Genomic DNA, 24,444 nt, shown 5'->3' with positions numbered 1-24,444 from the left:
ATTTTTAATAATTGTTGATACTAAAAAATTATTTGTATCTGATTTTAGAGACAAAAATCAGAAATTATATATAAAAAATGTCATATTTTTATAACCACCTACTTTGACCATAATTTTGTCATTTAGTGGCCTACGATTTGACGACGATTTAACGATCTATTTTGTTTTATTACATAACGGTTTATATAAATAGGCGGTCGGAGGGGACTATTATCACCATCCCCACCGATATCCACCATCGAGCATATAGAAACACACATCCTCCGGCATTCCGATTATCATGGACCACCGATCACCGTCGGCCACCGGTCATCGTCCATCGACCACCGATCACCGTCCACCAACATCTACCACCGTATACCAACATCTACCACCGTCTACCTCTAACGTCCACCACCGTCTGCCGCCACCTACCACCATGGAACAGCCGGTAAAAAGTCGCAATATTTTTAATTTAAAAACCTATTTTTTGTCTACTATCTAACTTAATACTCCATATTTTAATCTTGTTTAAATTGATATTGTACAACATTTAATTTTTGAATTAAATTTTGATTAGTGTTCTACCTGTCGTTACTGACGTTGAGAGCCCAAACTTCAATAATACAAAAATTAAATTAAATATTATCAACTAATCCAATGAGGTTAAACGTGTTAAGAGATACATGTTTCGGGCCATGGTTAGATATATCTAACCATTATTCATATTTCTCCTTAATTGATTGGATGGTGCAATGTGATGACTACTCTTTCCCTTCTCAATCTGAAGAAAATATATTATCATGTTGGAGGGTTCCATTAACAGTTCAACATACATGAGTTATGTTTGATCACAGGTTTTCTATGTGGGCCGGATCTTCGCCCGTCACATTATGAATTCTATTAATTATTACAAGATTGTTTGGTAAAATAACCAAACATGATAATATTAAAGTCGATCATTTTAAAAATAAATTAATCTGCTTAAATAATAAAGATATATCATACGGTGATGCGTGTGTGTCTGCCTCGTAATCATGCTTCATACGGTATTCCTGAGACGAAAAAAGAACCACAATATCCAACACTGAATTTTGCATCTATTTGAAATTTTGGATGCATGGAACCAATACCCAAGGGGCTCGTGTATATGGCGTATGACATATCAACAATTGAAAAATGTTTTCGAGCGCCGCATACATAGAAATTGGCCGCCAAATAAATACACATTATATGGTTTTATATATGCCTTCAAGGTCAGTTATCATTTTTTATAAGACCTTATTTACTGATTGATTTACATTTTTCTCATCATGTTTTTTTGTAACTTACCAGATCTGGATTTTGGAGACATTTTCCCGAGCCAAAAAAATTTCGTTATAATCTGTCAATCTCGAAGACTATTGGATGGAAATGAAAAAAATGATGAAATGGGGAAGAGTGTTGTGTGTTTGCAACTTTTGACAAAGTTTGGTTTCATTGTTTATAAACTTAAGATTTTCCAGTTTTAATTTTGATATTTATGTTCAAAAAATTAATATTGATTTATATATTTTTAGAACGCGTTTCGCCCTCTAACCTCGTTGGTGACGACAAATTTGGAGGAGTCAACCCAATGGTGGATCAGTAGCAAGGATTTTTTGGTGAATAATTGTGATGAACAGTCGGACCTAGATCAAGGGATGAGTCACGAATCAGATGATGACAATGACGACGACTTCCAATCATCCGAAGCACGTCTATCATTTGCAGCGCACACTTCTCGTATACCACGGTATGTGCCACAACAACACCATTCATCTGCGGCATATACCCACATCCCCCAATGGCGTGTTGAATTTAACCAATTTAATGTCAAGGTCGATCAAAATTTCACGTCAGTTACAGACCTTATTAACGAAAAATATGGGCTCTTCGACGTGAGACTTAATAAATGGGAGAACGATGTACCAAGACCAATACCTGAGGTTGATCCTTCACCATACATACCTCCGCAGGGTGATGATATAAGTATGTTTAAGCTTCTTGATGGTTTTACTTTACAAGTAACAATTAATTAAACATTAAATTTATATTGGATTGTGCATACGTAGTTTATGGTGCAGCAGTACTCACCGATGGATGCGGTAAATATGTTTAAGTTTCTTTCATCAACGTACTTTACAAGTAACAATTAAATAAACATTAAATTTATATTGGATTGTGCGTACGCAGTTTATAGCACAATCATACTCATCGATGGATGCGGTAAATATGTTTTAGGTTTTAATGTTTTTACTTTATAAGTTAACAAATTATATGAAAAACTTTTTAATTTATATTGGATTGTGTGTACACAGTTTATGCCACAACCATACTTTTCTGAGGATACAGTAAATATGTTAAAGTTTTTTAATGTTTTTATTTACCACAACAACAATTTTGTATGAAAAAACTTTTAAATTTATATTGGATTGTGTGTACATAGTTTATACCGCAACCGTACTTTTCTGAGGATACGGTAAATATGTTAAAGTTTCTTAATGTTTTTATTTACCAAGTTAACAATTAAATTAGATAAACCTTTTTAATTTATCTTGGATTGTGTGTATGTAGTTTATGTCGTAGCAGAGACTTGCAATGGATGTTGCGACGTCTACATCATCAAGTGTCCCTTTATAGAGTCGCAAGAAGAAGTTTGTTTGCCCGATGCTCATGAGAAGCGAGTGAGCAAGTAATCGTGTTGAACAAAATCTTCATTTACGGCGTTCAATACAAAGAAAAGGGACACGAAAGCCGCTAACCAAATGCCCTCATCGATGCCCACAACGACTATACAACGACTATAGTAGATTTTGGTCAGTTGTATGATGTTGATCAGTTACCCATGATGCGTTTATCGACGCTATCTTATTGGTGTCCTGAAAAGGCTTTTTGAGTAATATTGTTGGGTAGAGTTGAATCAAGGTCTTTGGGAAGTGGGATATGAGAATTACACTATAACTAATTAAGTTGAAAAACGTATATATCTGACTCACTTAAACATAATTAATCTATTATTTTTTATTTATATCATATTAATGCATGAAACATGTATCTGCTCCGTAAGAGACAACCGACTAACCGTTGGACCATCACGCAGCCATGTTGGATACCAAATTTAGAGAACCCGAAAATTGGCCCTGCGGAGCAAAAAGTTTACGGCAATGGTACACTAGAGTCATTTCCATCATGGCGATCATGACGTGACGTCAACTAGGTTGGTAAAATCACATGACAATTTTTTGTTATATATAGAAAATAATTTATATATCAATTTTGATTTGCAACTTATTTTTTTAGGTATTCATCCCAATAAATGTATCATAAGTTCATTGGGTGACTGGGGAGCTAGACATGAGGTCGTAACACTTGAGTATATACGATATTTGTCATCCAGAAATGTTTAATAAATATATCAATACTTCAAATTTTTATTGGAGACAGTATATTATAAAGGAGTCGGAAAGACACCCAAATTGCCAAAATTACGGGTAGTTTATCCTGAAGACGTACCTCGACAAACTGGAGTCCTCGGTGATTGTGGGTTGTTCTATTGTATGTTTGTTGAGTAGTTGTCCCAAGGAGAAGGAGTATATTGTGTGGAGCCGACAGACTATCATGCGATGTTATTTCGTCAATGTTTGACATCTCTTTTGTACGCAACACGTATACCTTAGTTGTAATAAAACGTATATTTGGTTTAAATAGCATTGTAAATGATATTTTAAATGATTGTCACTAATACCTGTGTCAATGATAATTATCCTACAATCGTTTCGATGAACAAAAACATCAAAATTACTAAAAAAGAAATCCAACTTATCGCCAACATTATCTTCAACCGGCGAACTTGCAAAACAACTTCAAAAAGGGAAGCTTCAAGATCGTTTTTTGATCTTAACAACCCTGGAATAATTACCACAGATCTAGGGCACATAGGTGGGTCAAACCAATCAATAAATCCACAATTTCTTCCCTGTAAAAAAGTAATGAATAAATATATATAAAAAACAATTGTATGCGAAAGTTCCGTATAGGAAAACACTCACATGTAATGAACAACAACTGAATCGATGGCCTGGATTGTAATCGGTCTATGACGTTTGGATGATTGCATTAGCGCCACAGTTGCAACGCCTCACCATTTTTTACCTATTGAGTTAAGAGTGAATGAATACTTGATGGTGGAACAAGTTTCTGATGGAAAACAAGATATTTATAGGGAAATATAGGGGGACTTGTCACATCATCACCATTTAAGTACAATAATTTAGAAAAGTTTGAACTAGAAACATTGACATCAATAATTAATCGAAATAAAACTACATTTTATCATGCAGATAGAGTGCTTTACTTCTTTCCATCGTTCTCGTGTATTTTTCAATGTTCTCTTCATTGTACCTAATGTTTTTTCCAGTCTCCCCGCATGCAAGTTCAAAAAATGCATCATGGTTCATTTTTTCTTGCTCTTTAATTTTTTTCTTGCAGATTTGCATGATGTTGAAGTAGTATATCCAATTTGAGTTCCCATTTCTTGATATTCTCTCTCAAATAATCAGACATTTTCAGTGGTAGTTGACTTTTTATCCATTCTTCTCTCATCATCTCCTACTCCCCGGCCGTCCTTGGACGTTTAAAACTAGAACTGGAAGAACTTTCATCCATTGTTATAGATAAAATAGGAAAAGAGAGCAAGTAATAAGTCTTCCAACATCTTCCACTAAATAGAGATGGTTAGAAAATAACACTTTATGACACGATTTTATAACACAATGACAACTCTAGGGGTAGAAGTCAGGCTTTTCGGACAAATCTTAGCTTTAATGATGAAATATTATCAGACACGATTTAACAAGTCCATGGAAACTTTATGACACAATTTTACAACACAATGACAGCTCTTAGGGTAAGGGAGATAATACATAAGTAGGGGTAGATGGCAGGCTTTCCGGACGAATCTTGTAAGTTTTTATGACAAATATTGCAAGACATGATTTAACAAATCCATGGAAACTTTATGACACGGTTTTACAACACAATGACAGCTCCAGGGGTATGGGATGAGAGTATATAAGGGGTTGTTTGGCGGTTGCTGAATGGTTTGGTGCAGAATGGTTAAGTGGTCAGAATGGTTAAGAGGACCAGAATGGTTAAGTGCTGAATGAAATAATGTTGTTTGGTAACTGTTCTCTGAATGACAACAAATTACCATTTTAACCCTCTGAATGATTTAGTACTGAATGAAATAGAGCTGTTTGACAGATATCTGAACAATTATTTTGCAAATATAACTACATATTTCATATTAATCAAAAGAAACGTAACATTATTAGTTCAAAACAAGATTTCATATTAGTCCAAACAAACATAATTTTTCAAATTCAGGAATAAACAAAAACATAACAATCAAATTCCAACATAATAGTTTTTGAACAATTTTTAATTTGACGGATTTAACATTAACTAGTTCGCAATCTGGTCATGTAAATTAGCCATATATTGATTGTTTTGAGTGCCAAAAGGCATTCCATCCACGTCATCTTCATCGCCTCCCTCGATTTCTTTTTGTCCCCCGGCAATAAATATGGGGTCGTTGTCGTAATCCATGAATAACTGATCGTGGATATTGCATCTTCGTATAAAATTATGAACCGCAAAACAGGCAATCACAACGTTCCTTTGTATGCGAAACGGATAGGGAGCCATTTGCTTTAAAATTGGAAATCTTGCCTTCAAGACACCATAGGCACGCTCGATAACGTTTTTGAGTTGCGCATGAGCATGGTTGAACCTTTCTTCATCGGTCAAGGCACGTTGTCATTGAAAATTAGCAAGCCAATACCTCGTATTGCGATATGGAGTCATAAAACCACGAGTATTGGCATAAACAGCATCACAGAGATAATATTTATCTACAATCGAAATTTGAGTTTCAACCCATTATATAAAATGTATAAGAAATGGTAAACATTTAAAGTTGAGTAAAAATTTTACATACCTCGTGGAGGAAATGGAAAGCCAGAGGTTGGACTAAAAGCAACTTCTCTCAACACTCTAGCATCATGTGATATACCCTCTCATCCAGCCCAAACATACGTGAAAAACATATTATAATCACAAATACCTAAAACATTTTGATAACATTCACCTCTTCCTCTACCTCTATAACAAGCTTGTTGATCAACAGGCACGACTGCATGTATGAGAGTTCCATCTAATGCACCCATTGCACCAATTATTTAGAAATACAAATTAATAGAAAATATAACAGGCTTGTTGGTTTTTACAAAATATAATAGAAAACTTACCGGAAATATTTGTTAGAGGTTTCTTTGACATTCTGATGTGTTTTATGTTGCCTCATAGGATGTCGGTCGTATAACTTCTTTTGCAAATTTCATCATTGCTCGTAGCACTTCACGAAAGTTTCTATGAATAGTCTCCGTAGAGTGTTGAAATATCTGTTTAACCATTCTAAAGCGTTCATTGTGGCCAGTAATTGTCAAAAATATAGCCACCTTCTCCTTGATGGTGACATTCCTACTATCTTGCAACCAATTTTTTTTGTTTAAAATGGTTGCATAATAGTATATATGCGTCCCGAGAAAGCCGCATCAATTTGACGCATTGTGTATTCGATCCGGCTAACAATTCTAGTGTATATGCATGTCCAGTTAAGGCATAAATGTTATCTCTTATTCGTTCTATTCTTGAAGAAAGTTTGTATTTCCAATACCAATAGATGATCATAACTAGCAAAAGTTCTTCTTCAAAATCCATGTATTACCTTGAAACACATATTAAGCACATGAGAAACACATATATTAAACAGGAAAACCATAAATAAACACAAATCCAATCCTAAACACATTTTACCATAAATAAATCCATTCCAAAACACATGTTCCAATCCAAAAATAAACACAAATCCAAAAGATATGTTTGAATCAATAGCATGAAGTTTAATCGAAACACATATCCTCCCAAAAACATAGTCTAATCAAACCCACCAACTAAAGTAGTCCGTACTTGCGTGCCATAAGTCTAATCTAATTCTCACACTTCGCCCGTTCTAAACGCATCCACATTTTCCTATAGTCAACATTTTTGGCTAAAACAAAGAGTGCTATATCATGCAACGGTGCACCCCATCCAAGTTCCTCTAACTTCTTCAAGCAATCATCAATGTCATCTTTTGCTCCTCCATGCTTCTCTAGCATAACATTCATAACTTTCAAAATAGTTTCTTCAACTTCCGTTTTTTGAAGTACTTATTTCTTTAGCTTTCCGCTTTTTGCTTTGTACCGGAGAACGAGAAGAACACTCTTGAGTTGAGGGTGGCTCCTCGGTTTCTTGAGTTGAGGGTGGCCCACCGGTTTCTTGTGTGTCAGGTATATCTTCATTCAAGTTGGGATCAGAGTCATAAGGATCAAGAATTGTAGATGTTGTTTCATAACTCTCAAGCCCAACACTAGCAACCCCATCAAATAATTGCACACAGAGTTCAGGGTAAAGCAGTCCGGTACTTCTCAATGGTTCCATGTATTTACTTTGCTGTTTTAAAAAAAGTTATATCCATATAAATAAATACATTATAAAAATATAATTATGTAAAGAATAAGAAAGAAAGTGACTGAAATTTCTATCTTCCATTCCTCATCGGATAGATTGAAGGTGTTGGTTGATGGATCGTAGACATTGCCCGTTTTGTTTTTCAATTTAGAACATGCTGCGTCTTTTCCCTTTAGGTAATCGTAGTGATTTTTCATTTGTCGTTGGTCGACGATAATGTTATGTTTCTTTTTCAATTCTTCTCCAACATTCTTCCACGACTGTGACTTAAAACTACTACCTTCTCGTCCATTTTTAATTGTCTCGTGTATACAAGCTTCAAGAAATCTTTGGACCAACCCTTCCTTTTTCCATGTAATCCTACGTTTCTTTTGGTGCAAAGATTCACCAACTAATTCCATACCTAATCCAAACAATTTTATAAAGCGACCATAAGCAATTACCATAGCAATTACCATAACAATTACCATAACAATTACCTACAGATGTTCTAAGTCAAGTCAATAAATGAACAAGTCAAGAATTCAATTTATTAAGTTTATCAAGTCAAGTCAATAAATGAACAAGTCATACAATTTTAAGTAGTGAAAATATGTCCAAAGCAGACCTTTGAATCTCAAAGTAGTTAAGAAATGTCCAAAACAATGTGTAGATCCAAGAAAGTCAAGAATTTAGTTTATTATTCCAAGAAGATGAAATTGGGAAAGAAAAAAAGGAACAAGTCCAAATTGCTAACAATGAAATTTCAATGCACATACAGGAGGAATATCATTCTTCACAAAAGGATGGAGGAAATACTACAGAAGGAATAACAGTAGGCTTGTGACAAGAACTACTATGAAAAGCATAACCCCATACCATGAAATACCACAACAGGAATATCATTCTGTTGGTTTCCTTTTTCTTATCAAAAAATGTCGAAAATCAATAACCCCATCCACACAACGACAGTGAAAAGCATAATATGTTGGTTTCCTTTTTCTTGGGGTATATCCATTTTCTATTTCTCACGAAAATCAATCCCATTAGATAACAGATAATGACAAAAGCAGTAGGGGTGGAAATACCTGAAGCTTGCTAGGAAAAGGATGGAGGGAAGCAGTAGGGGCGACGACCAGAAGAGCTCTTGGAAGATGACGACCGAACGACCTGCTGGAAGAAGGCGACCGGACGACCTGCTGGAAGAAGGCAATCGGAGACGGCGACCGGAGACCGACGATCGTGTGTGTGGGGGGGAGCGATTTGAAGACCGACGATCGTGTGAAGGGGCTGGTGTAGAGAGTAGTAGAGAGGGCAAAGTTGGAAAAATAGAAATCTGAATGGTTTAGTGAAGCCTTAGATACAAAATGATTAATGTAACCATTAAGAGCCTTTTTTTTGTTGCCAAACAGCCCTTACCTCTTACCGATTAAGAGGTTGGCTCTTAATGTCACCATTAAGAGCCAAACAAACAGCCCCTAAGTAGGGGTAAAGATCAGGCTTTCCGGACGAATTTTGTAAGCTTTTATGACGAATATTTTCAGACACACTTTAATAAGTCCATGACAACTTTATGACATGATTTTACAACACAATGACACCTCTAGGGGTAGGGGCGATAGTGTATAAATAAGATACCTCATAAAATCAAAAATCACAATTCATACCGACCATATTCAATCTTAATACAATTACTTGTCCACTTCCTGCAAGAAATGGCTGGAAACCCATCATCATCAAACCCTCCGTCTTCTCAAATCATGCCTACGAGAATGAAGAAATCCATATAAAAAACTGAAACAGAGATCAAAGAGATCAATGATAAGTGGTGGAGTAACAGGGAGAGGCAAAGTAAAATGGAGGAAGCGATCGAAGAGAAGAAGAAGACTATAAAACAATTGCAAAAAGAGATTCGAGCTAAGGAAAACGTGTGAAGGATATAGAGAAAAAATACCCCATGATGCAGGAAATAATCAATGAAAAGCAGTACTGGATTTTTTGTCGCAATCGGATCTACAAAAGTTTAGAGGCGTACAGTTTGTAGAAGGAGGGGGGTGAATACAAACACATAAACTTTCATTTTAAAAATATATATTGATATAAAATGATCAATACAAATTTTTACAGATTCTTTACAGAAATAAAAAAAGTAAAGAAAACCTATCTAAAACAATCTAGGATTACACACAAATACACATAGCAAATATAAGAAATTTTTCGAATAAGATAAAGACAGAAAAATGTTCTTCTTGGTTAAAAACTTTAGAATTAGAGATAAATTATAACTTGCTTGAAGATAAGCGGTCCTCAGTCGCCGAGAGAAAGGAAAATATGAAGAGAGGGTGCAGGAGGGAAAGAGGGAAGTTGCTAGGGTTTTATTAAGAGAAGTGACGTGAAGAGATGTTACAGGAGGAAAGAGGGAAGCTGCTAGGTATTTATTGAGAGGGGGCGACATGAAGAGAGGGTGTAAGGGGAAAGAAAGAAGCTGCTAGGATTCTATTATTAAGAGAGGGCGAGGTGAAGAGAGGGTGCAGAGGGGAAAGAAAGAAACTGCTAGGATTTTATAGAAAGAGGGCAAGGTAGAGAGAGGGTGCAAGGAGAAAGAGAGAAGCTGGTAGGGTTCTATTGAGAGAGGGCGACATGAATAGAGGGTGCAAGTGTAGGGATGTCAATTTTGTTGCTAAATATGGACAAAATGTATTAAGCTTAATCATGTAAGCATCTCAAAATGTTAGTGTGAATAAGCCAATTAATTATTAAGCCAATCAGTTATTATGCCCATCAAGAGACTAATAGGAGGAAGGAGGAAGCTGGCCTGAAGAGGAAGGAGGAGAGTCAGAAGATTGTTGCAGGTGGCTGGAAAAAGTGTTTTAGAGAAGGGCATATGGGTAAAAATTTGGGCTTAGTCTAAACAACACGTCTTTTCTAGCTGAGCGAATAAGTTATTGACTGGCCGATTAAGCCATATCCGAACAGGTTTGTATGGCTGATCGAATAAGCTATATAGCCTTATACAACCTATTAAGCCGCAACCAAACAATCCCTAAGTCAAAACTAAGCACCCCCTTATTGATTAATCATTAGGCCTCAAACAAACACTTTAATATAGCTGGGGAATAAGACATTTGCATCATTAACCCAAATAAGCCACAAACAAACAACCCGCAACTATTGCATAATCCAAATTGAACTAATATTTTTTGCTAAAATAACAAAGACGGTGACATTTAACATAACATAGATACATGTATGTGTTATTACCTTGTTTGAAGAGCAATACATAAACGATTTTTTAATATGTAACATGAAAATGATGATCTAAATACCCGAAATTTAAAATATCAATTTATAGAAACTAAATAAAAAAGTATTTGATCTAACAATATCTAATATGTCAACTGATGATATGAATAATTACACGTTAAATCTAATAAAATATATAAACACATCTGTTTTTTATATTAAGAAATTCCTAAAAGATAAACTTAAAGCACCAAATATGATATTGAAAGTAGAAGAGACAAGATCAATAAATATGACATTCTTAATTGAGAGATGCATATGAAGTGTTTTATAGTGCAATTTTAGATCTGAACTAAACATATGGGGTCCCTGTTAAAATATTAGTAACTATGCAAGGGACTGTTTTGTCATATATTTTATTTATGGCATATTCTCCATTTGAAAGGACCACGAGAAATAAAGACAAGAAAGGAAAAACATGTATAAAACAAAAGAGCGGGAAGATTCAAAAACTACAAATTTACGGTGAAATGACGAGATTGGCCTTTTCCATCAATACCTTTTACTGGTCATTTCTAAAGTGAAAAAAATACTCAAGACCCGCGAATTTTGTTGGTTAAATAAAAACATACGTAACGTGTTATTTTTTTTCTTTTTTTATATAATAATTTTCATATATGGTTAAATTGTTTCGACTTGATTATTAATACTGGTTGATTCAGTTAATATTGAACATAAATAAGGTTAATCAGATAATTTATAGTATATTCTTTTATGCAATTAATTTGTATGTTAAAATACAATATTTTTTTTTACTATTTTAAATCATAATAATCAATTTTACAAGATATGGCAAGACGTTGAATGCAATTCAATTGCTCCAATAAATTCCTTTGGGCCAAAAAAGTAAATAAAAAATAGATGGGCAAAATCGTCAAAACAAAAAGAAAGAGAAAGAGGGAAACCAAATAGATTTGAATTAAAATGGAAAACCCTAAATAAAATTGGGGAAAATACTCGGGATCGTACAGTGGCACGAAAATCACGGTATTTATACATTCAAGAAAATCCTGACCCTTCTTTCAAATTACTTACACAGTCGATTCGTATCACAAATTTTCAAAAAGCAGAAACTCATTTCTTCTTTTATGTGTTTTCATGTTCGATTGAGGTGAAGTTAGCAGCAAAGAGGGTTTTTTTCATCTCACACAGGTATCTTTCTTTACCATTGTTGCCGATTTTTGAGTGTTCTTCTTGTTTTTGGACTAGCATATGCATGTTTGTGGTACATATGTTCAGAATTTAGGGAATTTTTAGGAATTTGTTTGACTTTACTTCCAATTTCTTCGATACCCACGAAGAAATGAAATCTTGGGGTTTAATTGCTTCAATTATCCACTATCTGCCTCTCTTGATAAATTAGAATGAGTACATTCACTTATTTTAAGGTGGAGTTTACTTTGAATTGATTGTATTTTTGGTGTTCTTTTGGGTTGGTATTTCTAATTTTTAGTTATTACCAACAAGTGAAGTTGAGAATTTGAACAAGTGAAACTGAGATTGAGTTATAGAGGTGAATGTATTTCGTGGTGTTCTTGATTGAATTGTTGAATCTTGATATGGGGTTTATTGGTCAAGTACCAGAGGCAGATCCAGTGAACAATGTTCATAGATTGTGTCATCCAAAACACTACATCGGATGAAGGGGCGTTTTAGTTTTCTTTATCTATTTTTCATGTCTATTAATGTATCTACTTGTGTGATCTTTCTACTGTACATCAGGCTTAGTTTTTTTTTTCTCGTACCAGTAGTTGTCAATGTTGCACCATGTGTTCTCTTGTTTAGTTACCGAATGGTTTCCCTTTTTTTCTTTTCATCCTACTTTTCTTTCCAATTTGTCCCACAATAGCCAAGATTTCTCAAGTGCTAAATGTACTTTTTGTATTAAAATATGATTATGTGGGCCATTTGCAAGCCACCAAGGACATTTCGCAAGTTATCCGCACCAGAATCATATTTGATTCACAAGAAGTACATTTTGCAAGTTGCAAAATGGGAATTGTGAAATCTTGACTATTTTGGTCCAACTAGAAAAGTGGGCTAAAAAGTGCATAGGAGGGAGCCATTTGGCTATTTTGGTCAATTTCCGTTGTTTTAACCTATTTCCCTTTTTGTTTTTTGCTGCTATTTCTGTTTACTGTACCTGATGGTTGTTTGCACACACTTCTCTGCTACTTTTGTTTGTTAACTATGGGTGTCTGGACCAACTTGCGTGCATCTCGACTTATCCTAGGGGCTTGGAGAACAGCCAATAAATTTCAGTGGCCTTGCACACACTTTTCTGCTACTGTTCTCTCTTGTAACTTGCTCTCTTGTTTCCTTTAGGATTTTGAATTGCAAGCCTGGAGTCTTAGTGGAAACTACCTCTCTACTCCTTGGGGTAGAGGAAATGTTTGCTTTTTCTACCTTCCCAGACTCTACCTTTATGGTCCTGTTTACTTGTTACCAATTGGTTTAGATGCAACGAATTTCAATCTCATGGGAGATCATTTAGAAACCATTGTAATGCAGAATAATGATCAATGATTTCATTGTTTTTTCCAGTTTACTGAATGGGACGAAATCTGAGCCCTATCCTTAGGCGAGAACTGGAAAATCTTGATAAAGATGCTGATAGTAGAAAATCAGCCATGAAAGCATTAAAATCCTACGTTAAAGATTTGGATTCGAAGGCCATTCCAATATTTCTTGCTCAAGTTTGCGAGACCAAAGAAACCGGATTGACATCTGGGGAATACACAATCTCCCTTTATGAAGTTCTTTCCCGTGTTCATGGCACAAAAATTGTACCCCAAATCGACAATATCATGACCACCATTATCAAGACTTTAACTTCTAGTGTAGCCTCTTTTGCCCTTCACCAGGCTTGCTCAAAGGTGGTTCCTGCCATTGCTAGATATGGGATTGACCCCACCACTCCCGAAAACAAGAAAAGGCAAATTATTCACTCTCTTTGTAAACCCCTTTCTGATTCTCTTTTAGCTAGCCAAGAGAATTTGTCCTCTGGGGCTGCCCTCTGTTTGAAGGCTCTTGTGGACTCGGATAACTGGCGGTTTGCTTCAAGTGAGATGGTCAATGAGGTGTGTCAAAGAGTTGCTGCAGCTTTAGAAAAGCCTATGCAGACAAATTCACATATGGGGTTAGTTATGTCTTTAGCCGAACATAACGGTTTAGTTGTTGAAGCTTATGCAAGATTGTTAATCTGGTCTGGTGTCACAATCATGAACACGGGTGCTTCAGAGGGTAATTCTCAGAAACGGTTGGAAGCCATTCAAATGATCAACTTTCTCATGAGGTGTTTGGATTACAAGTGTATAATGTCTGAACTTAGCTTTGTAATCGAAGAAATGGAGAAGTGCCAAACTGATCAAATGGCGTATGTGAAAGGAGCTGCCTTTGAAGCATCAGAAACAGCAAAGAGAATCTTGACAGAAAAAGGTTCAAAATATGAACATAGAAACAGTAAAAGAGTTGATGAAGATCGATATTCTTTCACTGGATCACCTGAATCACAAACCATGGGTTCATTTGGTGGGTGCACTTCTATGAACGATTCACCATTTTCAATCAATTTTCTTGATTCTGGCAGAAGTGTAAACCGAAGGCACTGGAGGAATGGAAATGGTGTAGTAGACGTGTCTTTGAAAGACGGTTTATTTTCTGGTGGGATGTCTACTCCTAGAAGCGTAATTGAGAACTCTGAGCATAACGGTTTTTCTGAGGATTATGCAGATGGGTTTTCAGGATTCTTGCAGAAAAGTTCAACTAATGGTGATTCTAGAAGTGCTACTCCTAGTCCTCAGGTGAATCTAATGATCTTACATTTTCTTTTAAATCTTTATCAATCGGTTTATCTTATGCTCCTATAATTTGTTTCAGAAATCCCGATCTTATATCAATCTTGACAACATTAAGATTTTCACTACTCCAAGAAAGCTCGTCAAGTCTCTTCAAGCTCCAAACTCTGATCTCTCAGAGAAACAGAGTCAAAGATTCGAAATCCCTTCTTCGAGCAAATTTGATTCGAACCCCACATCAAATCAAGATGAAAGCGGGATCTCCAGTGATCGCCAAGATGAACAATATCGTAGTACCTCAGAATCGATGTCTTCAACTGAAGAACTTTGCCAAGAACTTGTTCCTGAAACCAAAGCAAAACCTCGGTTTTTTGCTCTCAGAATTCTTTCTGGTCTTATTGTTTTATTTTCGGTCATTGTTTGTTTCTTGTTGGTAGGAATTCCAGATGAGGATTACAATCTCGTTCCTACCTGATTTCGCTCTTCTGTTGTATCGTGGTCGAAAGTCAAAGTTGTGACCATCGATAATGTATCGTTGGTAGAGAAATTAAAAGGATTCTGTAGCTTGATTTCAAGTGTTTCTTATCTATGAATAGATGATGACCTTTACCAAATTTCTTTCAATATAAGCAGCCATTCTCATTAATAAATTGCCTCTTTCAATACAAATTTCACATTAAGGGACCGTTTACCCAAATACTTACCTGGTAAGCGTTTACCGGTGGGAGTTGACACTATAATCTATTTTACCAGATAAGATTGTATATATTAAAAGGGTATCGTATACAACAATTTACCCGGTAAACGCTTACCCGGATAAGAGTCATCACCATCATTTACCGGGTAAAACTCTCTATCCTTATCATCGCTCTTACCGGGTAAGATTTTCGGCCCTTGCCATGTGCATCAGGTGAGGAAAGTTATCTGATTAACACTTACCAGATAAGTGGTTTAGTAAACGGCCCCTAAGTCGTTAATTTTCAAGTTGTTATCTTGTTTTTGGAAGTATGATTATAAGCTTAAGTTTCATTAGGTTTTATTGATGACCCTTTGAAGACAAAAGTAGTTCATTTCAGGTTTGAGAGTCACAAATCAACTATTTATCATTCAAAATAACCATCATAAGTTTCTTGTAGGATTGGATTGGTTGGGTTAAGGCATTTGAACAACTCAACTAAATGTTTGCGGTTTGAAAAATCTTAATCTAACCCAACCTAAGCAAAACGGTTTGGGTTGGGTTGGTTTGATCGGGTTGAAAATCTGATACATCATTTTACAATCTAGCGATGCAAATAAGAAAGTAAAATTACGAAGGTGTTTATGTTTAAACAAAGTAAAATCAAAATGGTAACATATAAAAAAGGCCAACAAACTCAAAAAAGAAGAGGTTCATGCGATGCAAATAAGAAAGTAAAATTACGATTTGAATTATAATATAAATTTGAACATAGCTAATTACGATTAGTCTAATTACGTATGTCAATCAAGAACTTAAATAATCATATTAAATCCATAGTATAGAAAGACGTCGGGTTGGATGCAAATAACCCTAACCCAATCTCAACCTCATAAATGCAGTTTGATCTAATCTTGTATCAACTATAACATATCGGGTTACCTCGAATTAAGTTTTATTTTTTTTTAAAGGTTTTTTCGGATTTAGTTTTTTGTCATTTGAAAATCATTGTATTTTTTTAATCAAATTTATAATATGCATTATGGTAGTTGACATTTTGAACAATGATATTCATATAGACTTTTTGTTGTGAATACTATTCTTGAAGATTTGCTTAAATGAAATGGAATTTGGATTTCAGATTCATTCTTATCTCATGTTTAGTTTGTTGGATTGTTCGAATTTGAAATCTTACAAACATAGAATTTTGAAATTCTTAAGTGATGCTCAGGATTTCACAAGATTTAGTAGGATTGCATGAAAAGGTTTTAAAAAATGTTTAAAACATTTATGTTGTAATAATCGATTAATGAAAATGTAATTTAATTATTTACAGTTTTTTTTTATAAATTATTTATAAATAATGGAATCCAATTCCATTCCAAATCCTATAAACTAAACACACTAATGATTCAAACTCATTCCAATCCAAACCCCTACACAAAATCCAAATCTCTAGAAAACAATCCTGCAAACCAAAATGAACTCGAGAGCCGGTTTGGTTTGGTAGAATGTTTTTGAAAAATTTGGATTTCGTGATTTAGAATTTTTGATTTGTTCAACAAGGAATAAAATTGAATTTCATTTTTATAGATAAATTATAAAAGTAATAAATTACTTTTTATTAATTGATTATTAAAAGATAAATGTTTTTAACATATTTTAAAACATTATTACAGTCGAGTTTATATGAAATCCCAATAAAATACCAACTTTCCATGAAATTTGTAAATCCAATGTTCGTGAGATTTCAGTCCCAAACTTGTCTTTACACCAGATGCAATATTTAAAGGGATTTCACAAGATCGAGATGGAATTCAATTCGAAATCCCAACTCATTTTGTATAGTTTTACGATTGCGGGTATTCAACACTGAAATAACACATAACAGTCTTGCAAGTTCCAAATATAAACAAAGAGCACCTGCTTTCAGGAAAAGAACTTTCCGAAACCATTGGATTGACAAAGCGAACAAAGAGAAAACAAAGTCAAAGACTCCCGGGGTCGGGTTGATTCATAAAAACAGTTAAACAACAGGAATCTATCTTCTTCCTGACGTTTTATTCGACTAGTTCCGTTCATGTCTGTTTCTTAAGCTTCCCAACCTCTAAGAACGGTAGCTCTGGCAACGCGATTGACTCCCAACGTAAAAGCTCCCATACGTAAATCACAGTTATGAGTTCTACACATCTCCTTCACATCTTTGAAACCTTGTCCAATGTATTTCTTTAGCTCCTTATTCACTTTTGCCTCATCCCACATAAACCCTTGAATGTTCTACATCATTCAACACAAATATTCAGTATTGAAACAAACAAAACGAACCCAGTATATCCCAAAAATGAGGTGGGTTTTGGGGAAAGAGTAGAGCAATTGTTTTCGTGAAGACCCCCAACATTCGACATAATGATCTATGCAAAAAGCATAACAATTCTAGTTTTAAGTAAGATGAACGAATTCTACCTGAACCCATTCAAAGTAACTAACTGTTACCCCTCCTGAATTTGCAAATATGTCGGGGAGGATAACAACACCTTTCTTTGATAAGATCTGTCAATAAACAAACATAAAAATGTGAACTAATAACATTCATATCAACATAAAACCATGGAAGGAAGTTATTAGTATCTAGTAAGGATGATTTGAGTAATGGGTTAAAAAATACTAACCTCATCGGCTTCAGGATCAGTAGGATGGTTAGCTGCTTCGATAATGAATTTGGCTTTGATCTCATTCGCGTTTTCCCTTTGATCAAATATCACAAGAAAAGTGAGTTTGGACATATTGTAGAAATGTAAATACAAGGGTAAGATTGTCTCTTGTGTTTTTAACAAAAAGTCGAATACGATGATTTGAAAATGACCTGTTGATTACACCCCCAAGGGCAGCTGGGATGAGGATGTCACAATCTTCAACCAAAATAGAATTAGCATCTATGGAGTTTGCACCACCAAAACCTTTCACTCCTTTATGTTCTTTGACATGTTTAAGTAGGTTTGGGATGTCAAGCCCATTGTTGTCCTTTATTGCTCCTGATATATCGCTCACTGATACAACTTTTCCACCAGCTTCATGAATAAGCTGAGCAGCCCATGAACCCACATTTCCGAAACCCTGAGATACGGTAACAGACTCGATATAATTAATCAGAATAAAACAAAGGAGAAATCAGTTTAGAAAAACATTCAGTCTAGTCTTATTGATTCTGCTATCAGACTTCAACACCACCTCTTATCAATAAAAAGTTTAATTAGGCTTAAAAGATAAGCACCTCTTAGAAAACATCAACATCCAAGATTCATTCAAATGGAAAACAAACCATCTTGGTGAAAATATATCTAAATGATTGGACCATTCAGTGTTTCATTACAAACAGGGCCTTTCAAGTCTTCCAAAAAGGAAATATGATTAGTTTGATGTACTCCTAATTAAAATCTTGATGTTGCATTTATGCAAGTTAACCCTTATGGAAAAATCTTGGTTATATGATATATATATATATATAGATATATATGTACCTGTATAACAAACCGCTGGCCAGCAACAGTCTTTCCGTATTCATTAAGAAGGGCTTCTGTTGCAAAGAGTACTCCCCTTCCAGTAGCAGCATCTCTACCCAGTGATCCACCAAGATCCTGAATTCAGAAATAGAACCCTTAAACCCGATGGTAACATGTACGCAATTGCAGAAGAGGTTAAAATCCGGATAAAAAGGCAGGTTTGAGAATCAAGTATACTTACAATAGGTTTTCCTGTAACAACAGCTGGCGAGTATCCATGAAATTTGGAATATTCATCTAATATCCATGCCATTGTCTGTTCGAACACAACAACCATAAGTCATTTTGTAGCCCATAATTGTAACAACTCATCCCACATGGATAGAAAAGTAGATTTGTGAGCTCCTTCTAAGCTCAAAATCCTAGGCTAACAACTATTTCTACCATGGTTTTAAGTTGATATAGAGGGTATTGGGCTAGCCTGCTGCTTTGGGCTATTGGATAATACTATAATGTTAAAGTAAAATGCATACAAGGGCTTAACTTGAAATGAACAAACCTGGGGATTGGTTCCCATATCAGGTGCTGGAACATCGGTGTGGATTCCAATCAGATCGTGTATCTTTTGTGTGAAAACTCTAGTAAGCCGTTCGAGCTCAGATATGCTTAATTCTCCCGGATTACACCCTATCCCTCCTTTCGCTCCACCATATGGTATATTTGCTACAGCCGTCTTCCATGTCATCAGTTGTGCTAAAGCGTTCACCTCATCTGGATCAACCTATTCTCTCATCCAACATATTTCATAGGGTTAAGCCATATCGACCTTTAATGGATACAAATTATATTAAATTCATAGATGCCAGTGTTTTCTAAACAAAAATAACATCCCAAAATAAGTTTTACTTTCAGACCAGTGTTCAACATTTGTAACCATTGTATTTGGCTTTTGATTTCAATAATACCATTGAACCTGCAGGGATTCTAACAAAAAAACTATACTTGAAAAAATTCAACATTTATAACCATTTTACTTGATTTTAACTTTCAACATGGTTGCAGAAATGCTCATATTCCCTGGTGTTTTCTTGGGATAACTTCAACCACAAGGTTGTTTTTGAAAGCTAAAATCGGGTGCAGTGGTTAAAAATGTTGTTCGCTCAATTTGAGACTGTAAAAAACGCACCTCTGGATGGTATCTGATTCCTCCTTTCATGGGTCCGCGAGCATTGTCATGTTGAATCCTGAAGCCAACATAAGATGCCAACGTACCATCATCCTTTGGTATTGTACACTCAACCTGCGATCAGGTTTTAAGGCAACATAAGCATCATGCAGACGGTACTCAGGACTTCACATGAAGAAAACCAAACAATTATTCTCACAAAATTACGAATTTTGCCTGATAAAAAATGAACACAGATCGCATTCACAGATATCGTGGAATAACCTCAAAACTCTCCAAGATCAAATTGTATGAATGGAATCAGGGAATGCTACAAAATCACCTTGATTTCCCTGAATGGAATGAGCAGACTTTTTTCAAGTTTGGAGTCTAAACCCAGCAGACGAGCTGCCAGCTTAAAATTTCGGTTTGTTGCAGCTAAAGCGTTCATGCTTGTTTACCAAATACCCTGACCAAACAAAAATGTTAGATAGAACAATCTTTCAGAAAACAAAGGGATGCAAGATGAAAATTTGGAAGCCAGCAGTAACACTTATATATATATATATATATATATATATATATATATTAGAGAAGAGGTGGTTCATTTACCCTTCTTTTGGGATTCATGTTCCCATAATGTATTCAAAATTATCCAGTTTTAAGAAGCCAATTAGCATTTTTATACTTATATAAAAATAATTTTTTTTATAAAAAAAATGATCTATTAGCATATAAAAACACAAGATCATCTTCAACATGCCGCGTATGGATCTAGTCAACCCAGCTGACCCACAGTGGCCATCACTATCCTTTTAGGTCTCAACAACTCATGCGAGCCTGCCGTAAGCTAAATGATGAAATATGCATTTGGATAAGAATGGTGAGTTGGTGACAGCGTTGAAGACCCAATGAGTCAAGAACAGGGTACACCTAAACCTACATCACATGAGTCTCATTATATGCATTAAAAATTGTACCTTGTGCAGTGACAGTTGTACCAAATATGTCTATATTTGGTGAATTTGAAGAACATCAAAAACGTGTTTTAAGAACCCCCTCAGGCCCTCAGAACACCATGGTTACCAAAAAGCAGAAAAAAGAAGAAGAAAAAACACCGACAACTTAGCCAATCTCAAATAGTCCAATTCATGATCTGACCCGAATGATCACTGGACGGTTATTGGAGCCAAAACCCCCAATTGACTTTGCAGAGACGAAGAAGAAAACCCTACCCGAAAATCTACCCTTATAGGAACAACCAAATCTGTTGTTTAGTTAAATTAGCTTCAATTTCTTCAAAACTAAAATAATCATGTACATGATCGATTAACAAAGTAAAACTAAAAACAGGAAAAATGAAAATGAAAATCAAATGTCGATCCATATCTGAAAATCGAATTAAAAGCCTACCGGATACCGAGGAATGATGCAGTGGAGAACCCTGGACTGAGAACAAACACCAGAGATCAACTCCAATCTGTTCTTTCACTTGGAGCTCACTTCACTATATATATACAGCAGTGGAATGCATTTTAAGGGGGGGGGGGGGAAATAAAAATTAAAAAATAAAAAATAAAAATGAAAAGCAAGCGGAATCAAGTTCGTGAGGAGCCGAAGAATTACCTCACAGAAATGAAAATGAAAATGATGAATGAAGAATCTGTACGTAGTTGTGATGGCAAGTCCCAAGTATGACGACAAGAATAAGCTACTCACCTTCCACCACTGATCCACACAGTTACTTTTGAAGAAGGATTGCAGAGAGAGAAGTAAAAACCGTCGATTTGTATCTTATTTAAATGTTTCACGTTAAACGATGTTCTGTGTTTATCACAGGCTCAGACCATCACCATATAACGAACATCACAACTTTTAGGGGTTTCAGTTTTTAACTATAATCATGACTTAGGTTTATTGGATCGAAGACATTTAAGCAACTCAATTTAATATTTACGTTTGAAAAAAATTTAATCCAACTTAACTCATATGGGTTGGTCGGGTTGATATTTGGTATATTAAAATATTTTTCTAACATTGAATATGTTATTTCTTTACTCATAATTTTTTTTCATCATTAATCATTTGATACAACTTATCCATATTTCTTACGTATATCACATTCAGTTAATTTTTCTCAATTTACATATATATGTTCACAGTTACTGAATATATTACATATATACGAATGTGTTATATAGAGATGTGAATAGATTGAAAATATATGTATATGAAAAACATACATGATGGTGTAATTGTCTAATGTACATATTAATAGAATTTCAACAATCATATTAAATCCAAAAAATAAAAGTATGTCGGGTTTATCGGGTTGGGTTGTGTTCAAATAATAGTAACTCAATATCAACCTAATATCCACGGTTTGACAATTTTACAACTAGATTAGACATCATGTTGCTTCGGATTGAGTTATTTCGCGTTAAGTTGGAGTAAGTTGATCGGGTTGGTCGGATTTTTGAACACTACTATAATTCACCATACTTTGTAATTAATTTATTGAAACGATAAAGTTTTTTATCATCTTTTTAATTACAACACTTATTAACCGTAATTATTATTTATTGTTATTAATTTATAAATAAATATCAACCAAAAGCAGAAAAAAGAAATAATAATAACCTGGTCCCGGACATCTACCATTATTAATAAATATCTATACTATATTATAAAACATTTGACAAAACTCTTAAAAATCATTTTTTATGCGTAAAGTATTATTTATTAATGCATATTACTTAAAACTCAAGATTACAAGTAGATTGTGCGTAAGTACAACTTATTAAAGCTCCATATCTAAATCCGTGTAACTAACTGCAGATAAACATAATCATATACATGATAAACATTCATTTTAAATATAAAAAATCTAAAATATAATTAGGATAATCATCAAATTCTAACAGAATACTTAATTATTATCTTTATATATATACTATATTATAAAGCATTTGACAAAAACTCTTAAAAACCATTTTTTATGCGTAAAGTACTATTTATTAATGCATATTATTTAAAACTCAAGATTACAAGTAGATTGTGCGTAAATATAACTTATTAAAGCTCCATATCTAAATCTGTGTAACAAACTGCAGATAAACATAATCATATACATGATAAACATTCATTTTAAATATAAAAAATCTAAAATATAATTAGGATAATCATCAAATTCTAAAAAAATACTTAATTATTATCTTTATATATATACTATATTATAAAGCATTTGATAAAAACTCTTAAAAACCATTTTTTATGCGTAAAGTACTGTTTATTAATGCATATTACTTAAAACTCAAGATCGCAAGTAGATTGTGCATAAGTACAACTTATTAAAGCTCCATATCTAAATCCGTGTAACTAACTGCAGATAAACATAATCATATACACGATAAACATTTATTTTAAATATAAAAAATCTAAAATATAATTAGAATAATCATCGAGTTCTAACAGAATACTTAATTATTATCTTTATAAAACGTTATATTATTAAAATAAAAATAAATTATTTTATTATTAAACATAAATTAAATTATAATAAAAAAGTAAATTAAAAAAATTACATAAAAAAATGAAAATTTTTAAATAATTGATTTGATATTAACATTAATATATATTTTTTTCAAATTTTTATGATATCTTCAAATTTATATTTATTCAAAAATAAAATCATTATTTCATTTTTTAAGAACACATAAAATCGTATTATAACATCGACAAAGACAAATAATAAAATAGAACATTAAAATCATATGTGTCTCGCTGCATTGCACGAGTACTCTTCTAGTAATTATTAACAAATACTGGTTAACTAATTGGAAACTATTAATTAAAATTTATTGATTAATTTTAATCATTACATTATATATTAATATTAATTATATAAGAACTTTAGAAATATTTATGTAAGTTGCATAAAAATTAAGGTTATACTTATTTTAAGTGTTATAAATCTATACTATATTATAAAACATTTGACAAAAACTCTTAAAAACCACTTTTTATGTTTAAAGTACTATTTATTAATGCATATTACATAAAACTCAAGATTACAAGTATATTATGCGTAAGTACAGCTTATTAAAGCTCCATATCTGAATTCGTGTAACTAATTGCAGATAAACATAATCAAATACAAGATAAACATCTCATTTTAAATATAAAAAATTTAAAATATAATTAAGATAATCATTGATTTCTAACATAATACTTAATTATAATCTTTATAAAATGTTATATTACTAAACCAAAAATAAAATTATTTTATTATTAAACTTAAATTAAATTATAATAAAAAATAAATTAAAGAAATTACATAAAAAATGAGAACTTTTAAATATCAATACTATATTACAAAACATTTGACAAAAACTCTTGAAAACCACTTTTTATGCGTAAAGTACTGTTTTTAATGCATATTACTTAAAACTC

The 24,444-nt window shown here is 33.7% G+C and overlaps 3 protein-coding genes across 4 annotated transcripts; 1 reads left to right on the top strand and 2 right to left on the bottom strand.

The window, feature by feature from the left end:
* Positions 1 to 7,049: 7,049 nt before the first annotated feature.
* LOC112523956 (L10-interacting MYB domain-containing protein-like) lies at positions 7,050 to 7,973 on the bottom strand. Its single transcript, XM_025133672.1, has 3 exons — positions 7,635 to 7,973; positions 7,272 to 7,554; positions 7,050 to 7,213 (listed from the first exon to the last, which is right to left on the bottom strand). Exons 1-3 carry the CDS (start codon positions 7,971 to 7,973, stop codon positions 7,050 to 7,052), a joined length of 786 nt encoding a protein of 261 aa, XP_024989440.1.
* Positions 7,974 to 13,406: 5,433 nt separating this feature from the next.
* LOC112509235 (protein SINE1-like) lies at positions 13,407 to 15,224 on the top strand. Its single transcript, XM_025114095.1, has 2 exons — positions 13,407 to 14,657; positions 14,734 to 15,224. The coding sequence occupies exons 1-2, from the start codon at positions 13,407 to 13,409 to the stop codon at positions 15,124 to 15,126; spliced, it is 1,644 nt and encodes a 547-aa protein (XP_024969863.1). The 3' UTR covers positions 15,127 to 15,224.
* A 1,948-nt stretch (positions 15,225 to 17,172) lies between these two features.
* Positions 17,173 to 21,846, bottom strand: LOC112509246 (glutamate dehydrogenase 1). 2 transcript variants are annotated; one of them, XM_025114105.1, is made up of 11 exons: positions 21,619 to 21,846; positions 21,406 to 21,499; positions 20,336 to 20,461; positions 20,014 to 20,127; positions 19,387 to 19,608; positions 19,069 to 19,143; positions 18,846 to 18,962; positions 18,191 to 18,441; positions 17,997 to 18,072; positions 17,791 to 17,877; positions 17,173 to 17,604 (listed from the first exon to the last, which is right to left on the bottom strand). In XM_025114105.1, exons 3-11 carry the CDS (start codon positions 20,441 to 20,443, stop codon positions 17,419 to 17,421), a joined length of 1,236 nt encoding a protein of 411 aa, XP_024969873.1. In that variant the 5' UTR covers positions 20,444 to 20,461; positions 21,406 to 21,499; positions 21,619 to 21,846; the 3' UTR covers positions 17,173 to 17,418. The 2 variants fall into 2 exon arrangements, with proteins under 2 accessions (XP_024969873.1, XP_024969880.1); XM_025114112.1 differs by lacking the exons at positions 21,406 to 21,499; positions 21,619 to 21,846 and adding an exon at positions 20,605 to 20,649.
* Positions 21,847 to 24,444: the final 2,598 nt, after the last annotated feature.

This window comes from Cynara cardunculus (genome assembly GCF_001531365.2).
Source record: "Cynara cardunculus var. scolymus isolate 2C chromosome LG 1, CcrdV1, whole genome shotgun sequence".
Taxonomy (NCBI): Eukaryota; Viridiplantae; Streptophyta; class Magnoliopsida; order Asterales; family Asteraceae; genus Cynara; species Cynara cardunculus.
This window is presented reverse-complemented; position numbering and strand designations above follow the sequence as displayed.

Bases quoted from the DNA above. Each gene is read 5' to 3' on its own strand.
- LOC112523956 (XM_025133672.1), bottom strand. From the start codon at position 7,973: ATGGAATTAGTTGGTGAATCTTTGCACCAAAAGAAACGTAGGATTACA. The intron at 7,555-7,634 runs GTCACTTTCTTT...TTTTTAAAACAG, and splicing joins AATGGAAGATAGAAATTTCA to CAAAGTAAATACATGGAACC. The intron at 7,214-7,271 runs GTACTTCAAAAA...ATGTTATGCTAG, and splicing joins GCGGAAAGCTAAAGAAATAA to AGAAGCATGGAGGAGCAAAA.
- LOC112509235 (XM_025114095.1), top strand. From the start codon at position 13,407: ATGGGACGAAATCTGAGCCCTATCCTTAGGCGAGAACTGGAAAATCTT. The intron at 14,658-14,733 runs GTGAATCTAATG...AATTTGTTTCAG, and splicing joins GTGCTACTCCTAGTCCTCAG to AAATCCCGATCTTATATCAA.
- LOC112509246 (XM_025114105.1), bottom strand. From the start codon at position 20,443: ATGAACGCTTTAGCTGCAACAAACCGAAATTTTAAGCTGGCAGCTCGT. The intron at 19,609-20,013 runs GTGCGTTTTTTA...ATGAGAGAATAG, and splicing joins GAATCAGATACCATCCAGAG to GTTGATCCAGATGAGGTGAA. The intron at 18,073-18,190 runs GTCATTTTCAAA...ATTTGATCAAAG, and splicing joins CTTGGGGGTGTAATCAACAG to GGAAAACGCGAATGAGATCA.